At 39.2% G+C, this 23115-nt stretch overlaps 1 protein-coding gene across 6 annotated transcripts in view; it reads right to left on the bottom strand.

The window, feature by feature from the left end:
- Positions 1 to 23115, bottom strand: part of ST8SIA1 (ST8 alpha-N-acetyl-neuraminide alpha-2,8-sialyltransferase 1) — a 208918-nt gene that overhangs the window by 113361 nt on the left and 72442 nt on the right. For 5 of the 6 annotated variants that reach the window (XM_074902312.1, XM_074902309.1, XM_074902314.1 and 2 more), the window contains exon 4: positions 17910 to 18002. The exons of the other annotated variant lie outside the window; for it this stretch is intronic. In XM_074902312.1, coding sequence (XP_074758413.1) covers positions 17910 to 18002 — 93 coding nt within the window. The remainder of the gene's footprint in view (positions 1 to 17909; positions 18003 to 23115) is intronic. 6 annotated transcript variants of the gene reach the window in all.

Genomic DNA, 23115 nt, shown 5'->3' with positions numbered 1-23115 from the left:
CACTCATTAGCAAACAATTTTTTGTTTGTGTGGTAGTAGCAAACAGATAGCAAGATCCATCAAGTCTACCAAACAACAGTAACAAATCAAAATTTGTTATATGGAACAACTTTCTAAATTGAAAGCTGCTGCTGGTTATCAAAGATACTTTTCAAAGTGCGACTCAGCAGCTGCAAACATCATTCACCAAGTAAGGCAGATCCTCCTCTCCTTGAGAGACCAGAGAAGATTGGCTTTGGAGGAGGCCTAAGACATATTTCAATCTAAGCAGGTCATTTTAACCACCCCTATTGCCAGCTCAGACCAATAAGCACCTTCAGAGGACAGTTCCTCTTCACAAAGCACTCCTCTCTCTCTTAACCACAGAAGCCTACAGGAAACTGTATGTGATACCCAGTTAGGTCAGACCATTTGCAGTGCATTGGATCCAAAGCTCAACAGCTGTCTCAAGTGAACAACTGCACTTACAATAGCTAGTTCTGTATTTTGTCACATGGAAATGCATGGTTATGAAATTTCATCCAAACCAGTGCTTCATTTATCCACGTTACTCCAATCCTACTCTTTTTAATACATTCAGCCAAAATCACAAATAATGCTGGAGTGTTGTTTTCCATACTGAAAATTTTCCCAAGGACTAGGGAAAAACACTATTTGCAAAATATTCAGAAATTCTTGGCCTGTGTCTTTAGGAACTATAGGAACTCTGTTACAGATTCTGTTATCATTTGTGTTTGTATTTCATTGTAGACATCTGGAGAACAGATACATAAGTGTAAATAATTGAAATGGTGAAGGAAATGGGGAATCTGTGATTAATTAAGAGTTACAGTATGAAATGGTCTTATGAAATGTTAAATAATGCGCCCTAGTTCAGTGCTAACTTCATTACAAATTAAAAGTACAATAAAACGCACAAATACCTCACAAGTAACCTAGATCTGTCCTCCAGAAGTGCTGCATACACCTCAATTTTCAGGAAAGGCTCCCAGCATTAACACTCAGTCATTAGCTCAAAAACCTATTGTTTATAGGACACTCTGCCCTGTTCAAACACAAGGGATATCATTAAATTCTGTTGGAGAAGCACAAAGGCCCAAACATAAGCTTTGGCAGCAGAGAGAAAGAGAGCAACTGCAGGAACCATAGCTCTTCAGATGGTGAGAATTAGTGTAGCTCTGTTGGCTTCACTAGAACTATACGGATATAATACACCAGCAGAGAATGTTATCCATTAACTGTAAATCCAGCTGTGCCTGCATTGCTAATCCAGCCAGATCTTTGAGTTAAGACTTAAATGGCACAAAGCAGACTGCTTGATGAAATTTAAATACAAGTAAGAGACTCACAGATAATTTCTGCTTCACTCTGCACAGTGACTCAGAGCTAAGTGACTATGGCAGAGCAAATAAACCAACATCACAGTTTTTGAGTTGGCTAGTAAACGCTCCACAAAGTGGTCCATGCATACACAAAAAAGTAATTGAAAATTATTTATTTGTTGAAATGACTTGTGTGGTGCAATTGTGAGCCGTTTCTTGTGAGTATTCAACACCCCATATTCAAGTTGTTCTCACTCGGCATAAATTCCAAATCTGCTGCAAGCCAAAGGGTTCCTACCTTATAAGCAGTTTGTTCTTAAAATTCTTTATTTAACCTTTTTTTCCCTAGCCATAATAATCCTGTAGAATTCAGAGCAAATGTACAGATTCAGCAAACATGTGAAGAAGAAACATGCTTATCTGTTGTGAGCAATCCTAAAAAGGGAAGAAAAAAATCAAGTCTGAGCAAATTTTCTCAGTAAGTTCAAGGATATGTACAGAAAAACAGTGTCAACATGTGCACGGCTATATTAGTGAGCCACCATCCTGAAAGCAGTCAGTTCATCACGTACTAGGATGTCCTCTTTCTTCAGGCTGCTGCTGTCAGAGCTGCTTGCACTTCATGATTGCAGTCTATGCATGCAACTGCTCAGTCACTTTGCACAACTCAAAACTTCTGGCAAACTGCGCAGAAGGAAGTTGCAAAGAACCTTCTGAGCAATTTACAGAAGAGCCCTTGCCAGGCAGCCATTGAAGGACATTCATGACTAGTCAGTATGGAATACAGAGGGAAGAGTGCCTTGTTAGGGGCACAGGTTGCCCCTACATCAGTTGGACACATTATCGTTGCCAACTGACACCGCTTTGTTTCCAGCCACACAGAGCTGGCACCACACACTTAGTGTGTTAGATGTTTTGTGAGGAAAGGGTAAAACATAACTCAAGAAAGATGAGAAGTAGATCTAGGGTTCAGATCCTTGTATCTGCTCACCACCTGCACACCACACTCTTCCTCCACCTTGTCTGTACCATGTAGCAGCTGCCAGTTCCCCATACCTCCCTGGCTTCAGCAGCAATTTTCACTTTGTCAGGCTGTGAGGGGGATCTGAAGGAGTCACTCGTCAGACTATGTTTGCTGCTTGACCAGCTACTCCCCATCTCCTCCACAGAAAGGGAGATAAACTGGACAGAAGCTTTCAGTCCCCACACACATTCTCAGACAATGCTGCTTTACATAAAGACAGATTAAAAAGTAGAATAAAGCATAAAATAGAAAATTGGAGTGAGATTACCTAATATCCCAGCTCAACTCAGAACTTCAACCTGCTACAAACTCAAAAGCAGTCTCACTCGCTTTTAAGCAGAGAATGTTATTTGAGTTCTAACCAAGGTCACCAAGAACTCCAGAAACATCTACTCCTAAAAATCAACCTCTTCTTTGCCAAAGAGTATCATTATAGCCAATTTTTCAAACAAGTGATCTGAAGCAAAAAGCGACCTTTCCCGACATCAGAAAGCTAGCACACAACAGAAATTTTGCTTCCCATTTTCTGCCCTGACCACTACAATGTCCCTGCCACTACTAACAGTAGGTGTCCTTCAGTGAACGAGAAGCCCTTCTGAATAGTCCAAAACACACAAAATGCATACTGAAAACTCAGGGTTTCAGTTGGTATACCTCTGGTGTCTTAACACAGCCAGCAGATCCTTACTAGAGCCACCTGAAGACAACAAAACACAATTCCAAGGTTGTCATGGATGCATGCCTTTCTCCATGTGAAAACGGAATCAGTCCCTTGAAAGACAGTTCACTCTTATACGACAGAATTATCCTTTGCAACTAGTAAGCACACAAAGGCAAAAAGGCATCAATATCTCACACCCACTTTATTTCAAGTAAGTAAATAACATTCACCACCACTGATGATTTTTTTTTTTCCTTGGTTTTCCACAATTGTTGCTCATGGTGTTTATTTAAGACTTCATTTCACAGAGACACACTTTCAGGCAATGTTGCAAAGGGCAAAATGCGAGGAAGGATAAATAGTACTCCAGAACTGAGCTGACCCAGCAACATCCAGAGGCACTAACAAAAATTAAAGGAGGATGTTAAGGTCTTTCTGTGCTGTGGCTGCTCAGTGATTCTGAAAATCTAATAAGAAGGGACAGATCCCTGAACAACTGATGCATATCATCCACTGTGTTGGAAAGTGGGATGCTCAGGGTCCTGCCAGTCTGTGCCAGAGGAAAATTCCCTGAACAGTAAGTTTGCCACTTGATGAACACCTCAGTATCTGAGGAAGAAGAATCAGAGATGAGAACCAAACCCTGCAATATTCTGACAGTGTGAACAGCAATTAACAACTCTGTAGACAGAAACAGGTTCTCTAGCAGGTCCAATTAATCTCAGGCAATCAAGAATGTAAGTCTGCTTTTCACACTGGTTATCTCAACAACTATGACTGAAGACTGGGCAAAGAGCCAGGAATATGCTGCTCTGGACTTCACTCTAACTCACTATTGGTCTGTGATGGCTTCCTTGTGTTTCTGTTAGCCTGTCTGAAAATGAGGGACAATGATATTTCATCTGTCTTGCTAAATGCTTCAGCTTCGCAACAGTCTGCAAACAGCAGCTTTACTTAAACTTACTGCATTTACAAAACCCCCCACTTTCTGAAGTGAGATGGAAATCAAATCTTTTACATCATGCTCTAGAAACAAGCCTTTTGGTTCCTGCTCTCCATTACAGTTCATGATCAACAGTCAGAAACACTTCCTAAAGGTCAGATGAAAACCTTGCAGCTGGCTGTCAAACATGCTTTAGTACCACCCACACTCTGCAGCTTTTCCAAAGGCTCCTTCCTGACACAGAAGGATGATAACAGCTTAAGTTGTCATTCACTGGGAGACTGACTGGGACAAGGCATGAGTGGATGCCAGCCAACAGACAACCCATGAAGGAACTTCAGTTCTGAACTGCCTCCCATTTTACTTGTTAGTGGTATCCAGACACCTTTGTGCCAATATGAACACTCATTTTTGGTTCTACCTGCAAGCAGCTTGCACTCGGTGATTACTTGGGCAAGTAACCTAAGATATGAAAATCTGCATCCATTCAGTCTCTCCAGAAAGTAAGCAGAGTATTACAAATTACATGCTTAGATTTGGGTATATAAAAATCTACCCCCTGGGTTTAGCCAAGTCTCAGCCTGAAGTGGGGTTGGAAAAGGTAATATTAGATTAGTATCTCTCGTAGTTGCATCGTAAATACAACCATCTGGTATAAGTCTATATTACTGTATTACAGTACTACAGTACTTCATTACTAGATAGTCCAAGGTAGCAGAGACTGACACAGAATTTGACCAGATTCAGGAAATAAATTTTGATTTAAGTTATAAATGAGCCACAATCTTTTAAGCCACAGAATGAACAGTGATGGACTCAGCTCTCTATTCTACACTGTACTTCATATCAGTGTTACTCAATAATGCCAACCTACTGTATTAAAACAGGCATAGCACTGAAAAATTGAGCCAAGAGAATTTCTGAGAACAGTGTGTATTCACCACTATTGATCTGAAACATTGCTCTGGGCATAAAACCAGGCAGAAACACTGTCTTATTTGTAAGTAAACCCTGCCAACAGTAGCAGAAGTAATAATTATGATACAAGAATCAACACCCTCCCAGCATGTAATCAAATAAATTACTTAGAAATTAAAAAATACATGTATTTTGCACGTTGTTTGCTATCCTTCTAGATAGAGTAAAGCAAAACAGGTAGGACAGTCAGAGTGGAACATTCTAGTCTGAAAAATGCATTTCCTTTTAAAGCACAAAGAATCCATACCCCTGCAGATAATTCAAAGGGCTGGCACAGATGACATTAAAAAGAATTACAAGATTTCATGTACAAAGAGTTCATGAAGTGGCTAAAATTTCTTATTCCAAGACACTTGAGAAATTTCGTGTATTGCTTCAAAACTCATATTAAATGAATACTTAATTTTAGTGTGCAATTTGACTCGGAGAGTCAGAAACTTAAGGGTCTGATTTAAGCAGCCTGCCTACTTCAGTACAAAGTACACAAGTTATTCAAATGCACAAACAGCATGCCAAAATCAGCAATGCCAAACCCTAACATTGTATATTCGCATACTCAGGGAAGAGTGTTAAAACTACTCTACTAGAGTACTTTTATACTTGCACTTTACAGCTCCATCTTTTATTAGCTGTTAATAATATAGTTCAGCATTACAAGCTGTCTATACATTCTGATCTAGACTTCTATATTAATTGATCAAATTTAAACTCATACAAACCTGACCTTATTTTATGATTAATCTGCAAGTATTCAAGCTCTAGTTTTTTACTATGATGTCACACTTTTTTTTGGAGCTCTCAAACCGGACATTTGCTATTTAAATGCGATCTCAAGAAAAAGCGAATGCTGTGTACAGACCATCCAGACTGCAAAAACCCACAGTATCTATGCTCTTTGGCAGAAGTTGCTCCAAAGCACTCAAGATAAGGCATCATTAATGTAAATGTAAATGTTTTGCTTGAGAAATAGCATCAAATTCAAAGAGGCCACTCTTACTTCTTGCCTTATGTCTAAAAAGACACAGGTTTTGTTTGTAAGAACAGCATAGTGAAAGGTAAGAAAATGCATACAGCCTATGTGTTGACCAAGTGACTTTATGAAAAAAAAAAAAGAACACTCAGGTAATGCAGAGGCTGTTGCTAGTCACACCAACTGTATGGCTTTGTTGAACTTGTCTGTGTCTGTACCATTAATCTTTGCCCTTTGCTTCCACCACAAGTTCTCTGGAACTGTCCTGTTCCATGTTTTTGTCTTTTGTTCAGATTAATATCTAGCACTGTGGGGCAGGGATCCTCAATTAATGCAAGTAAATGCACTGAAAAGTTTTGGTCTTACAGGGATAACAAAATTAATCAGAGGTAGAGCTTGATTTGCCCTTGGTATGTCCTGTATGCTGACAGAAATCTGGGGAAGTCTTTGTGGTTTAGTTCAAGCACATGGGTACATTCCCCAGCTCAGCTCAACAAAGCATGCGGAAAGGACAAGAAGGCAAGATGGAGCACACGAGGGGAATCCCTGTCCAGTCAGATGTCTGATGCCACACATTCAGAGCATTTCCCAACTTACACTGCAGCCTTTGGTCCTAATCATCTCCTTGTGCTCCTTTAGCTCTGGCTTCCATCTGCTTTGGAAGCAGCTCCTCCACTGCAGTGTAGGCATGGCTTCATTGACTTCTGTAGGTCTAAGGTCAAGACTTGAGACGATTACTGGTGCCACACTGCCAGGGTATGGATGGAGCAGAGGAGAACTGAAAGAAAACCTATGCCTTTACTTCTCCAGCAGATAACCAAGGCAAGACCTATTGGTAGAGGTAGTGTCTTACGTCAGCTGATTCACTGTAAAAAGCAGAAATAGTTCTCAGAACTGTTGGTGCTTAATTTGGTACTTTCTCTTATTCACCTCTTGTGGAAGGGCTCCTGTGTGCTTAAATGCTTGGTTATATTTTTATTGAATATTTTCTCTCCCTACAGACCTTTTGTACCCCTGAACTAATATAGCTACAAGAAAACTACTGTTGCTTTTTGGAAGATACTGGACATGCTCCTGGACCAACAAAGGAAGCAAAACTCTTTCTAGGCATAAAAACTAAAGAGGAAACTACCTGCTGTATGCCCTTTTCGTCCATATTGCTCCTTCTGGAAGATCTTCAGAGAGTTTTCCAGGAACAGACCATGACTTGGTAATGTATTAACTGAATCCTTCAGGTTTGAGATTATGTTTCTTCACAAATTTAACTAACTCATAAAAGAAATACAAAGATAGGGCCATTTTGGTAAAAAACCCCTCATCTGTCTTTTTATTTCTGCTATTTCATTTTGAAAAGCTGGCTTTCATAAATATTCTACCCATTTTGCATATATACAGTTACCTAACTGTTCATTCTATCAGCCTGCAAACAAGTGAAACAGACATCTGTACAATAAAATCAGACATTCCAAAGACCTCTCTTAATGAGTCTGTGGGTGGAGCTGCTTGACACTTTCTTCTCCCTCTACCCACTGCCTCCAAGTTTAAAACCACATTCCAGACTTGTCAGAATTAAACTATTTACAATTTTCAAGACTTCTTATGGAACATAAATTAATCAGTATCACAAGCAGCTCACAACTTTCGCAGACACTTGAAAAACTGACTTTCATACCTTGCACACCTTGGCTTTGAAAATATGTTTTAATCCTTGATACTTTCTCCTCAATGATGATTTAACTTTTTTTTTTTACCTCCTGTGAAAGGCTGCCTGAACATCTAGATACTTCCTTCAGTGTACTACTTCAGATACTTCATTTCTACTCTCCTTCTGTGTACTAAACCAAGTCTGAATAACTAACTCCTTCAGTCCTTCATTTTTTCGCACTCTTTTAATACAGGTACTACTCTTCCTTTTTTACCATTCACTGGGAACATGTGAAAAAATAGTCCCAAAAGTCCTTCTTTAGTGGTTCTGATACTGCTCTGACTATTTACTTATAAACTCCTGAAAAAAATTTCTCCAGATCCGTCTAACTTCTGGTTTCCCTAAAAACCCTTAGCCTGTTTATTCTCCATTGTCACTTCTGTTCTGAACCCTTTGTTAAGATTAAATGTTTATCTTCACTATATTGACTTCTTCACTATGATGCACTAGACTCGCTCTAGCCTATGCCTTCCTCTTTCTTTCAGCACATTACAGTCTCTCAAATGCTAGTTTCCTAAACAATATCTGAGTACTGCCTTGCAAGTGTTGTTCTGACTCAAGCCAATTGTCCTTTTAATCAGCTCAGTTTTTGCTTATCAAAAAGATTTCATGAGTCACAAACTCACACTCCTAGATTTTTAGACTGCATATCCAGCTTTTGGTGGAGCGTAATAGTTTGAGAAACAACAAATGTCAACAAATCTTTCTATTTCCCAGGGATATAACAGGATTTTCTTTAGGTATTACTGTTAGGAGGAATTTAGGGGGTTCTGTGAGATTATCTTCATGACTAGTGAAGTGCACTTTGGCCGCTCACTAAGTCTACATAGTAGACTTCAGTAAGATGATGCTGCTAAAATATGTACACATACTGGTACTAACCCAGTTATGAGAAATAACCAATTTTGGGTTAAAAAGGTGTTTTGATTTCCACACTGTATCTAGCATCTAGGGTTCCAGCTGCCTAGAACAGAACTAGCACTGGTACCTAGAGGTGAAAACTCTCCAGTTAAAAACTACACCAATGGCTTCGCTATCAAGCATCAGCTTCTGTCTTGCCTCTTCTAGCAGCCTCTTAGTATTTTCCAAACAAATCAACTTGCCTACATGTCCTTCTCAAAGGACAGGTTATACTTCCAGCACTGAGGGCAGGCAGAGAAGGCTGCCTGGACTCCAGAGCAGACTGGGAAGAAGAGGTTGTCTCATCTACACCCTCTGGGATTTTTTGGCTTGGAAAGCAAGTCTAACCAAAGGCTACATGAGTGCAAGAGCCAATCCTGCCTGATGAGAAAAAAAAAAAATCCAAGTCAAGTTTTTTGTGGGTGTCAAGTACTGCAGTGGGAGCTACAGTGATTTACACCAGGAGAGAATTTGTTACCCTAAAGGACTCCACATCGGTGTTTCTCTCTCCATTCGTCCTTTCCTTCAGTGTCTTAAGTCCTACTGATTTAGTCTTCTCATCGAAATTCATATTGAAATATTGTCCTAAAATTTTTATTGAAAAAAACATTGCTTTTGGTAACAAACAAGCAAATCTTTCCAGACATTATATGAATGGAAATATTGTCTATGAAAACCAAAATGTCAGCAGAAAAACATTTCAAATACTTTTGGATTCATTATAACAAATTCTCTCTAAAAATAGTTGGCCAAATCTTGTTCTCCCCAGTTGAGAATACAAGAACAAAACTCTTAAGTCACGAGCTCTTGCTGACCAACTTAGCAACTAGTTTCTCAATCTACCTTGCTGCCCAGACTGCAGACTGTTGAATAACCCACCACACAACCCACCAGCCTCTGCTTGAGATCAGCAGTGCTGGGATCTCACAAGTCTGCACAAACCAGTAGAGATTAGCAGAAGAATAAAACCTACCAGTCTTCTCAACTAGATTATATCATTCCCAGCAATCCCTTCCACTGTCCAATGAGAAAATAGATACTAACTAACCTGTCTTCTTCTTTGACACCTATGCTTAACCTAAAGCTTTTAGCCTGTGGCTAAACCCTTAAGGATAACCTGACCTTCTGTGACCCTCTCCTGAATTTGAAGGCTTTCTTTGAAGTTTATGGGTTCAGGTGGCTGCAGATGCTGCAACAGTGAAAGTTGTTTTTAGAGACAGGAACAAAAGAACAAGGGAGAATGTCACAATCTGACCAACTGCAGGGAAGTAGTAGTCTTCTGTGTTCTCATTATCTGCAATCTTTCAAATTGCAGGATGCCTTGTATCTTCATTTAAAAAAAAACCACAACAACAAAAACAAATAAAAAAACCCCACACCAACAAAACCTATCTTTGCTTTCTAATCAATATCTGAAAAAAATCCAAGAGATGGGATAGTATTAGCAAAATCTTTGTTCGAGCCAAACACTGCAAAGAAAGATTAGTTACCTAACATGGATTAGGCACTTAAAAATCTTTGTGGATGTTACCTGAAAAAAATTGGGTCACTCATACAAGACACTAAATTGCTTGATCCAGCAAAACACGTGTAAATTATTCCACTGACTTTGAAGATACTACTTATGTACCTAAACATGTGGTGCTTCGGTATGCTATTGAACATACTGGCAGTAGGATTTAGAAGCTCTCATATCAAGTCCTACTGCAGAAACATAAGGATGAAAAAAAAAATCACCTTAATTAAAAGTATTATTTGCTGAAGGACATATACTGCTTTCCCATTTCACAAACCTAATAATGGAAAATGAGACAGCTGGTTGTCTTTCTGTTCAGTACTGCTGGCAGACTCTTCAATACAGTGGTCTTAAGAAGGTACCAGGAGGTGAGGAAAAAAAAGGTAAAAAAAACCCCAAACAACCTGAAAAGCAACAGTCTTCCTGCAATGGCTTGCGAAAAAGAAAAATGTGTGAGGCAATGTGTTAATGAATATCGGCACATATGGGTAAGCACTGGTGATTTTGGTAAAACAAAGATTTGGAATTAAAATGCCATTCACAATAGAGATAACTATGATTCTCACCAAAATCCCAGCTTAAGGTAGGAGTCATACAAATGAGCATGTAAGAAAATGCATCTTATTCCTCTCCAATTCCACAATAAAAACACATTAGAATTGAAATTTGAGGACATTTCAATCAGAAATCCAAACAGATTCTTTTAATCCTGGTATCTTCTATCTCTGCTTTATGCTAATCACTACTAAAACATTTATTTTTGTTTAAGAGAAATCATCAAACTATGATATTATGACATTTAGAATTTCCCATTTCACTCCCTTATAAATTATCCCTTTAAATTACTGTAACATGGAGACTTTTATAGAAGTTGTCTGGGAAGTTCTTCTTAATATCTAGCAATTGCTTTTGCAGATGAGGTATCGTTCTCACCTCCACTACCTCTGCTAATGGTATCCCAGAAAGCTGCTACAGATCTCCTCGGGCTTTCCTTCATTCTTTTCTCCTATCAGATTAAACAATTTTTCCTCTCAGTTCTCATTTACATAACCCAAAATTTCAGCCCATTATTTCTCATCTCATCAAGAAGCAACTGACATTTCTCTTCAAACCACCAGTACGTTTTGAGACACCTCTAGATCCAACAGTCCTTTCTTTGGAGCTTAGGCTTCATAGATACCTTCCTTCTTGCTCTTCACTGCATTTTGCAGTTGACATTCCATGGTTGAGATTTGGGACTTTTGTGAACACAAGGTGCCAAAAATGAGTACAGTACCCCAGGTGAGGTCATAGTTGATCTTAAATATATCTGTTATTGTATTACACTTATTTAGATAATCCAGCACAGCATTAGCCATTATCTAAATAGCAGGACATGACCTATTCATCCTCAGTCATTGACCTAACACCACATGCTTCTTTTCAGCAGAAATGCCACCTAGCCAATAACTCCCCCAATTTTTCACATATTCCTCCCTACGAGGAGGACTCTACATTTGGTCCTTCTGGGTAGCATTCTGTTCAGTTTAAATTTTCTTTATAACTTTGAATTCTAATACTAACGCTTGCAGTGCCATTTTAGTTGGTATTGGCTCTACATCTGTAGTGGGAAGACAGATGATTTTCAGTGTGACTGATCTACTGCTATGATTTCAAAAGCTGACCTTAAAATTGGAGTTCTACATGTGGGGTTTAATTTAAATGGAATAAATTATTTGGGAATGTTTGATTCAACTGCAAAAGATTGTTCTACATATGTCTCTTACATAGGTTAGGATTGCTACATCACTGAAAAGTATGACTTTGCAGCCAAACTCTGCAACTTTCAAAGGAAAAATCATCTAAATCTCCTCTGTAAAAAGCAGAGGAAAACACAAAATATATTAACATTTTTAAAAACGATTCTATATATTTTCCTTACTTTAATATAGATTATAATTCTGTCCACACTGGAAATTAAGGAGAAACGGGGCAGATAAGAGAGTAAAAGCCATTGATTTAAACAGGGTCAAAGCATGGCTATAGTAGAATCAAACTGTCTTAACCACAACATGGCTTTGTTACAACTCCACATATTTCTGTTCATCAGCTAATAAATCACAAAAGCCAATCAGAAATTCCGGATTTTTTTTCCTAGCTCTGCTTTGGGTGGGGTGGTAACACTGACAAGTCCTCTCCATCACCTCACTTTCACTTCCTTTTCTGTTCAAATGAGGACAAAATGAGGTGTTCCCTGAAGAGAAGCTAAAGCTTTAGTTGTTAATAAATTTAAAGCTTTTAAAGGAACTTTGCATTAGAGGAGATAAAAGACTGATAACCAACAAACGGGGTTTCAAGCAACCTCCATATACAGAGGGTTTATTATAGTCTTGCCTCTCCAGAAGTGCTTCCCAGAAATTTTATCCTCTTGCTGTTGGCATAGATGGCACAGACTCTTGCAGAAGAACATAAAAGGGCAGTTTTGCAATGTGAATGAAAGCAATGATTCTTATCACGTTAGAGTACTTCTTAATTAAATAATCTGAGATATATTCAGATACCAGGAATGAAAGAGGAATCTCTGAAATATTTAAAACCTGGTGATTAAATGCCTTTACACAAAAATTCTCATCACCTGACTCCTAAAGGAAGGACAAGATGAGCAAGAGGGATTTTCCTTCAATAACTTATGGGTGGGGTTTTTTCCTTTCTTTTTCTGATCTTTTGCAATTACCAAATTAAAATGTAACTATCTAGGAACGGAATATACTTACATGGAGGCACAGTCAAAAGGAATTCTCATGCACCATTTTCCTAAGTGTCAGCAGCAGACTTAATATTGTACATTTGCTTAATCAAAGATGAAGGAGGCTTTTATCAAATTAAATAATGGCCTCAGTTCCATCTTTTTATTCTTAATGGTTTAAGACAACTGGATTCAAAGATGTCTTCAAGACTGCATCCAGGAAAGATAATTAGCTAGCTTTAAGGTTCAGGGAGAACTGGAAAGCAAATTTAATCAAATTTTGCAGGAACCTAATAAACAACAGAGATATTTAACTGACGTTTCAAAACTCAAAGGCAGAATCATCTCATTTGTTAGCCTTTAGTCTCATCACTTCATTTTGCTTTAGTGCAGAAAACTGGATGCTGCAAAACCTTGTCAAAGATCTCAGAGATCAAAAAAGTAAATGAATTTACTGAAAAAAAAAAAAATGTTCACATTCAGTGATAGAAGTTCATACTGAGCTGCAATGTAATGGCTGATCCTAAATCTGGTTATCCAAGTTTCAGCCAGACTGTTTCCACTGACAATGTTAAACAAATGTTGAGAGGCTTCACTATAAAGACTTAAACAAAAATAACCACATTTGAAAGAATGAAGATTGATACCACCTCCATTAACCCTTCACTTCTGTGCTCAAAACAACAAGGCATGCTCTAGTATAAACGCTGTAGTAGCAGAACATGGATCACCCACACCCTCACCCTGTTGCTGACAGCGCAGATATTTCACAGAAATTTTCATAATGAATCTCATCACAGTAACCTCCAAAGCCCTAAACACATACAGGAATGACCTGGTCCTTATCCAAGTGGATTTGTGTTGTTGAGGGGAGAAGATATCAAACAGTGGCAGCAGAGATCTGCCTCAGAGCCCTGCCTCAGAGCCCAGCCCTGTGGCCTCTGTGCGCACTAAGGCAGCTGCATAGGAGAGACGGAGGTGGGGAAGGGCAGCTTGGTTCTTTCCCTCAGCAGAAGGGCTCTCCTCTCCCACTAGACCAGCGGCATCGCTCCACGTTCTGGTCCTGCCATGGAATGATGTGCTTTCCAGCACAGAGGGTGCAGGTGGCAGAAGACTCTGAGCTCTCCCTTCAGAGGCAAGAAAGAGGCAGGGAGGGGTTTCTCCATGGAAAGGAGCTGATCTAATTACTCATCATACAGTGAGGGTTGTGAGGGTAGCGACCCCGAATCCCTCTTTGCCACCTGCTCCTCAAGCTGAGAGCAGCAGCAGCAGTCACGCCCGGAGCGGTGGCACGGCTGCCTGCTCTCCCCCATGTGCAACATGTCTTCCTTCCTGCACCATCTGTGCTGGGAAAATACAGCACCCTGAAATGAGAAGGGGGAAAAGCTTCGCACAATTCAACCAATTACCAGATTACATCTCAAAGATGGTGCTGGAGATGTGTGCCACACACCGCGGGAGCTTCTGCTGGTTATGCCAATGCTGAATTACGGCAAATAAAGAATGCTACCACAGACATCATGCCATTTTCTAACGACATTATTTCTACACAAGTCAGAAATGCTCACACAGCTTGTGAATAAAATACTCACTGATAAACGTCAGTTGATCTGAAATTTACTGAATGCTGCAAAACCATCTATTTGGACTATTATATTCACATTAATGATAACGTATATGTGCATGGGTTAGAGCAAGCAGACATGGCAACAAGAAAGGAAGGTTGATGCAAATGGCATTTGTTTGCAGATTTATTAAAAGTTTAGACAAAAGGTAAGAGTATTATTATGTGACATTTACAAGAGTTGTTGAAGATGGTAAGAAATTGCTAGAATTTGCTTCTTTTAAACAGCAGAGGCTGTGACTTCAGAAACACATAATATCCACATCCCAAATAATAACCCTTTGCATTTCTTAGTCAAAAATCTTATGCCATGGGTCAAAAATCATCACTAGCTATTTAATGTTTTTACGATGTGCAATCCACTGACTAGTTCCTCTCCACAGTGGTAGACAAGTATTCAGAATATAGAAACAATCACTGTAAATGACATAACCTTGTTGATTTTTCCCAGAGTTTAAGAATGGCTGTAGGCACATCACCAGTCTCACTACTGCACTGCCTCTTTCCTGGCAGGGACTTATAGCAGCTACTCATCGAAAGAAAATAAAAACCAGGACAAATACAGAATAAATTCCCTACAAAGTGGTTCCCTACAGATAAGGCCAAGCTGACTAGAGTGGTGGGGGAATGAACTGGAAACATCAGACACCAACCTTTTTGCAGTCCCTCAGCAGTATTGGGGGGTAGAAGGTGGGAGAGGTCACAGTGGCCCCTGGAGTAGCTTTTGCAACATTTCAATCCTAACGGCAAACCCAAACCAGGGTCTGATAGAGAAGTAAGTTTTGAATACAAAGTGGAAAAAGAAGTTTTACACAGGCTCAAAGGACTATTGAGTTCCAATATTAATTGAAGGAAGGTGCCTGTGAAATATTTTAGACAAAAAAAAAGAAACTGGGGCAGTCATCACAAGCCCTCTTAGTCAGCTGGGGAAATTTCTATGATAATACATCTGTTGTCAGTACTCCTGTATTATATGAAGCAAAGTTAGGATAGGAAATTCCTCAACGTTTTTCAATCCCAAATGAGAACTGAGCACAATATTTTACAAGTAAAAACTGCAATATCTGCACAGTCACATTTCCTGCTGAAAACAGAGTAGGAATTGGATCTCTTAAGTTTTTTAAAAGGCTATGTTTAGAAGATATCTCTAAAGTCAGTGTACTCCCAGATTAAAATCTTGACTCTCCCATCCTAAGGCTGTAAATCTAGAGGGAAACAGTGGTAGCTCAGGTATCACTCTGCAGTAATTACTGCCAACAATTCAGTTTTCTAAAGGCAATAATTCTGGTTTTAGAACCACACAGAAAATTGCCTCCACACACCCCTGGTATGAAAACTTTGCCCTATCTAACATGCTTCATCATGAATTATCTGATAAGGATAAATCTTTTAGAAGCCATGGTGTTCAGGACTGATTCACTAAATCTGCCATAACACACTTGAGAGATAATTGAGATGTCAAGCCTCATCAATATCAATGTACTTAAAGTAAGGACAAGAGGAAGGGGGAAGAATGATAAATAATATCATACTGTGAAGCTAGTTAACTTATAGCTTAGAAGCATATATATAAAAAAATCACCAATCTGAATGTTCTTGAATTTCATGAAAGTCTGGATTTACAGTTTACAGAAAAAGCTTCTTTACATAGAAATTGATTATTTGTCGACAGAGTAGTAGTCTCTTCTTCTATTTTAACTTCCAAGATTTAACCTTTTTCTTCCAACTGTAACTTAACACACAGGAGGTAAAATAATGAGCTTGGACAGGAAACATCAGTAAAATATCATTAAAAAAAAAAAAATCTCTTCCTGATCAGACAGAGGAAGCAGTGTCAGATCTCTCAAGAGCTCCAGGCCTCAGAGGAAGTTTCTGCCAGTTTTCAGCACTATGAATTGGTTTTCTGTGTAATTCGCAGTTACTGCTTGTATATCTCCTCCTAATCAATACACATGCATATACCTCCCACACTACTTTCTTATCAAAGGTCTTGTACCACAGTTGTCATGCACTCACCTTGAAAACTGACACTGAACACAATCCTGTTTCATGTGGCCTGTCTATTCCTTCCTCCCTTTCTTCCCATTTCCCTCCCCCTTCATTCCTCCTTGTGATATCCCCTCACAAAGTAGCATCTCACTTTCTCCATCTGCTTCTTCAACCATCTGCTCACTCCTTCCCTTCCTTCTTGCTGGACAACTCCACATTATCTGTAGTGCACCAAACTGACCTTCTTTCCTTGATGGGGTGTTCTGGCCATTTCATCCCACTTCTGAAATCAACTCCATTAGCCATCTATGTCCCATGGGATTTTCAGATTCCCCATCTTCAGGTCCAGTGCCTGAGCAGCTCCCTCTTCTTGCCTGGCACCTGGTGCCAACCTCTGCCACTTCTGTTTGGTTTGTTTTGATCTCATCGCATAAGCACTTCTACACCTTCTCCAGTTCAGACTCTCTGCCTGGAACTGGCTCTTGAAGCTGATTACTACTCCATTTCCCTCTTGCTCACCCTCTCTCTTCTACTCTCTCAAAGACTGACATCTTTTCCACACACATAACTCGAGAAGCCTTCAATTCCTGATAGAGAAGAAAATTACTACATTTAAATACCATCAAACATCCATTTCCAAGTTTGTGCCTTTCTTCTTTCTAAAGCACCTGGCTTTCTCTTATTTTATTTCCCTGCTTTGCTTCCTTCCACAATCCTTCACCTCCCAGCGCCTGGCATTATATATTTCTTTATGCTTAATCTTTTCCTGTTCATTGCCCTAGTTTTTGACTTTTCTGTGTTTTTCAGTGACCATGGCAGGTTACTACCAGATCTTGTTCTCCCTGAGAAAAGCCTACCTCACTCAGGCTGATAAACAAATAACATGGCAATCAAAATGCAGGAAGGAAAAATCGGAGAGATGGTTTTGACTTCCCCCCCCGCCCCCCCCCATCAGCTACTGACATTTGGAAAATTTCAACCAACTCTAATAAACAACAAAATTTTGTCCCAGTTTCCTAAGAAAGTGAGGCTTGTATAATCACAACTTTCCAATCAGTTCCATCCTAACCACTTTTGTACCCATAAGCCAATATCAAACAAATAATACAAAGAGAGTAAGGACCCAGAGGTTATCAGTGGTGAAACAAAAAGAAACCCAAACTAGCATCTTCATTAACTGTGGGATGCAGCAGCCAGCTGGCCTGACCAGCAGAGTAGTTTGGGCCACCCATCAGTAGGTGCCTGACTTGGGAGTCAAAAGCCATCTGGCACATGCTTACTAATGGTAAAGGGAGGGAACTGGAAGAACAGAGGGGAGTATGGTAGAAGAAATAACTGTAAAAGACAGCTTCCCTTAGTTTCCCTTACTATGAAAGGATCAGGGGTGTAGTCTTGAATTATTTCAACTAACACCGAACTATTGCCTATTTCACCTTTTCCAGGATCAGAAGATCATTAAGAACATAACTCTGATGCACTAATATCTATAACATACATGAAACATTCTTCTTTTTGTTTCCCCCAACCAGAGAAGGAACAAGATGCTCTCTACCTTTTCTGAATTATACTGGGATTTGCAGTCACCAGCTGGGTTTTTGATCCAACATCCTTGCTGTATTCACTGGATAGAGGAGGAAGGTTGCACCTGTGCACAGAAAGTCAAGATTTTAAATGACATTCAGAACTGACAGGCTTCAAGCTCAGTCTTTTTTAATCTGCAAGTTTTCAGGTGGTTTCGTTGTTTTTTAAAAAAACCAAGTTGTCATAATATGTAAACATGCTGTATAAATACTAGACCAAGCTACAAATGTTCCATACTGTACCACACCTATAAGCACAACAGGACATTTTTGTACCAGAGTGTGGTGAAATGTAGAAATAAAGCCTTTTGCAGTAATGAACTTGTTAAGCAAAACTAAAATCAGATTTGGCATTTCTGACAGGCTGAAAGGCTGTGGAAGAGGCCATTATTGTCTATAGCAAAGACTTTTTTTTCCATTTAAAGTTCTGTTTTTCACTCTGTTCTGTCTTGTTTACCAGTAGCAGGCTCCAGGCTGTTACTCTCTGTAGCATCACAAGCATTACATGTCTGGCATTTTTAATATTGCACTGCAGGGCATCTTCAGCATACAATATTTACCAAGAAAACAGAGAAAAAATTTAAGTGTCTATTTAAATATGTGCATCTCTGTTCTGCTCACAGTCTTTTTGTAGTGGGCAAGGTGATAACATAATAAAGAGAAAGTGACTAAGCAAGTTTACTTTGGAAAGCTAAGAGCTAAGACTCCAAAAGAACAGAAGTAGAGATAAACTTCCAGACAATGAACAGTCCTAAGTGTTCCATAGTAAAGACCAAGGAGAAGGAAGGTACTGTAGACAAGATGAAAATACAAAGATGAAAAGACAACAGTATCCAAGCCTATGCACTGCTCCAGAAATTAGTCAGGAAAAAACTACTTAATACATAGATTTTACACCAAAAATGGGTGCCAAACCAGTATTTTTCATTTCAAATTTTTCCAACTTTTAAAATCAAATTATGAAGAATATTTAGAATACTTAAACAGCAAAAATGAAACCAAGATTCTCAGAGAAAAGTCAAATTTTGAATTTTTTCACAACAAGACTTTTAGGTTTTTGTGTTGTTTGGGTTCTGGGTTAGGTTTTTTAAACAAGTTTTGGACTCTACCATAGCCAAATTTGTCCTCCAACTTTTAAGACATCCCCATTTGAATGTGCTGGTTTCACTGTCTTTCTGCAGCACACTGAAAAAGCACAGAACAGAGACAGAGTACACAATGTGGAAATGCAAGAGTCATGCTCAGGAGCCAGCTCCTGCCTCTTCCTGCTCCCACAATGGCATGTTCAGTAAACGCTAACCCTAAAGAGGAGCATCAAGCAACTCCTGGTTGCTTTCAGTTCTGCAGACACCTACCGCCACAGAGGATGAGGTCCCAGCACTGCAAGAGGGAAGGCAGCAGTGCAGAGAGTTGTTTCATAATCATGATTTCTCCTCCTGGTACCAGGGAGACATGGGTTCCTTTGCTACAGGCCTTGCACCTGTGAAGAGCTGCATCATTTTCCTCACAGTCTTCTCCATTAAACTCTCAGTAGCACTCCAATTCTGCATGCATCTTCCAGGCAGCCAGGGTAAGTCATGAAAGCCTTGAGTCCAACAACTAGTTGCTTATCCAATTTTTTAATCTTAATAATTCAGAGGCCCATTTCCTACACTAGTGAGAGGCAGGAGCTGGGGGAGTGAGCTACGGTTCAATTTTTACAGCTGTTTCCAGGGGCTACTGCAGAAACTGTTAGGCTGTTGCATTACAGGTTGCCATAAACTTCCGCTGCGCTGGGAAAAATCAGTCTTGCCTCCACAGCAGCAGCTGCCTCTGACAGCATTTTTGCTGACCTCTGCAGCGTTCGGAGGAGGGATCTAGGTGCTTGCGACAGCAGAGTGCAGCAAACAAGGCTGAACGAATTCCTGGCTGTACCTCCGCAGTTTTGTGCAATGTCAGTGCCCAGAAAGGGCACTAGTGTGCACAAGGTACGGTCTCCGCAATTTTTGTTAATGCCAAACATCTCACATACCCAAAGAAAAAAACACTGTAGTGCTGCATCTGCATGCATTTGCATACAAATACCAGCTCTCAAAACCATATTCTTAAATTCATATAATCAGGAAATACCAAGGAGGACTGTAAGGTCCCACCTATATGGAACATAGGTGAATTCAGCCACATTCACTAAGAAAATTAAAGTTTCTAGGAAGGTTTTCTCCTTTTCATGACTACATTTATTAAGATGTGCACAATGTATTGAGATCTGTTAGGAAACAGCTTCTAGTTTGGTCTACCACAATTTAAGAGATGCTAGAAAACTTAAAAAGAAGCCAGAAAAGAGGAATCAAAATAAAAGAGGTTTTAGAAAATGCAATCAATAAGAAAAAAAAAAAAAAAAAAAAGACTAGAAGAATAAGGGAAGTTTAATTCCAAGACGTAAAGAATGATAAAACCCCCAAAACTGAGAAAGGTTTACATAAAATAAAATAAAATAAAATAAAATAAAATAAAATAAAATAGCAGCAATAGGTTGCTTCCTGCACCTGCACTGGGCAGGACACAAATTAATCAGATTAATACTATTTAGAAAGGTTGCACAAACCCTCTCAGTAGCAGTTTTCAATGGCAGGCCTGACCTGCCTCAGAGCAGAGAGATGGCATAAATGACCTCTGGCAGATTACAATTTAATGCTCTCTGATTCAAAGAAACACAACTCATAGGACAAGCTTTTAAGAAGCCATTTTTGGTTGAAGTTTATTTAAAAGCACTACAAAGGACCAGGAAGTCTCCCTAGTTTTTATCATCTTAACATCTCAATAATGAAATTTTTCACAAGCCAGTCCCAGATGCATTATTTAAACACATCTAATTCCTCTCATCAGTAAATCTCATTCTCAGCTTCTGCATGAAATATTAAGAAAAGGTCTGAGTATCCAGAGGAAACTCAGTGAGAAATCAGTTGGCTGACAGAAACTTCTTGGTCTTTCAGATTACTTTCTTGAACAAATCAGCAGAGTGCCAAGTACTGTGAAGGTGAGGAACATACCAAGAAACAAAAGATTCATCCTAACAAAGGTCTTTTTAATTATCTTACTCCTGGTAGTGAGGAGTAAGTACATAAATGTGCAGAAAAGAAAGAGGTACCAGGACAGCTTTTCAGGACAGCACTTTTGACATGAGCCTAACTCAAAGAGTGGAACATATCAGTCTCCTATATAGATGACCGATATGACTTAGATCCAGCCTTTAGGTGAGGGAAAAAAAAAAAAAATCATGGATAGGCACAGCAGTCCATGTATGCCTTTTTCACATCTGAGACCTTCCAATTCAACAGGTAGAAATAGCTGCAAGGCTAAAATGAGAGGGATCCTTCAACCCTCACCAGGCAGAAATGGCTATTCTGGGTTTGGCCCAGACAGAAGTCCATATTCTGCAGGTATAGAGAACCCAGGCAACTTGGTTGATGTATGTGCATTTTACAGATACTATAGGACTATATCACTGTTTTAGAATGTTAGATATGCACATATACTAAACACGAGGGACTAATATGAATTTAGTATGTAATCGCAACCATCCATTTTTATTCCTTTGTGGAATCTTGGCCAACATGAAGACAGTAATTGCATTAAGCAGCTGAAAGCCATCTTTCTTTGGATTTGTCTACAAACCCCAACGTGCCACCATATTTAACCTCCCCAGCTCCACCTGGGCTGGTACAGCTAGATGGCCTGGAAAAGTGTGATTAAAAGATAACAGCTTGGCCTCCCCAAACCAGGACAGACACTAGTCAATTTGAAATAGTGACAAATTGCTTCTAGTTTTGAAATAAATTTACTAGAAAACAGCTCAGAGAAATCCCCACAATCCCCTGCTATTTTAGAGAAACGTTCTCTCTGAGAGATGTACAAACCACTGCAGTGCCATGGAAAGTGGCTGGGGGAAAGGAAGAATTGTGAGATATAGAAGAATTTCTTCAAAATCTAATGCCAAGAAAATTAATCTCTTCTGCCAAAGTATGGACAGAAACATTGCTTAGGGTTTAGTACCCAACACTTCTCTGTAAAAATAAGTGTTAACAGGAAGGGAGAGGTTGAATTTTTTTTCTCAGAAATGTGAAAACCAGTTAGGTATCAGAAGAGCCTATTATAACCACACTACCTAAACACATAGACCATATGCATATGCCATTCACCTTTTCCATTGCAGATGTAGGCCGAAAACTGCTGCTCTTTTAATCTCTATGTGTTTGTAGAAAATACTCAGCAACGAGATGAGTTTAATCTCATTAATTAACCTTAGTAATTACAATCTATCCGAGAGGATGGCTGCAGTCATATGACAGAGCTTATGGAAACACACATATGTGAAATCAAAAAACATGTGAATGGAGCAAAAGAACAAGGGCAAACCCTGGCATGAAATTTCACACTGAGAAAACACTTTAAAGATTATTACACATATTTATTTTTTAAAAAAATGGAAGATGTTATGCAAGTTACTATGGTGCTCTTTCTCTCTTAACTCTCAGATTACAGAAATCAGATTTAGAAAAGATCAGCTAAACCCTGTCTTTCACCTGCTATAAAAATATTTTCTCCCAGTGGTGTATTAGTCTCTAACCCAAAAGAACCGAAACATTTTCTATAAATATGACTGCCCATCACTAATACAGTACAGCCTGCAGGCAGCTACTGGGATTTTTGCAGGGTTCTCCCTACCCCTTATTTCCAATTCAGAATAAATTCTGTACAGATAATGGTTGCTTTACCCTCCCTGGAGAGAAAAGGATTTTTCTGATCAAGCTACAACTGCTGTTTTTTTAAAAAAGTTTCTATTGTTTTTGTAACTGATTGCTCCTGCAGCATTTCAATTCCCCATTGCATCTAGATAACACTACCATGGTATGTACCCTGCAGTTTCTTATATTTAGTCTGTGAAACACCTAAGGAGTTTTTCCTTAATGACAATCAGCACACTGCCTCTCCCCCTGTGCCTTACATCATCTCTTCTGTGAATGCTCTAAGTAAATTTTTCCTTTTGCCTTTAGTTTGTTGTATTTCTTTGCTTTAACATTGAGGGCATTTTTGTTCTTTTAGATGCAAACCAGAAATTACAGTAATGCTCTTTGGTTTCCAGCAAATTTGTATGGCTTTATAATAAGCCATCAGGATCTAATAAGGAGACTTGGTAAA

This window comes from Athene noctua, chromosome 3 (genome assembly GCF_965140245.1).
Source record: "Athene noctua chromosome 3, bAthNoc1.hap1.1, whole genome shotgun sequence".
NCBI lineage: Eukaryota > Metazoa > Chordata > Aves > Strigiformes > Strigidae > Athene > Athene noctua.
The sequence above is the reverse complement of the archived record's forward strand: the minus strand, read 5'-3'. Positions and strand labels throughout refer to the sequence as shown.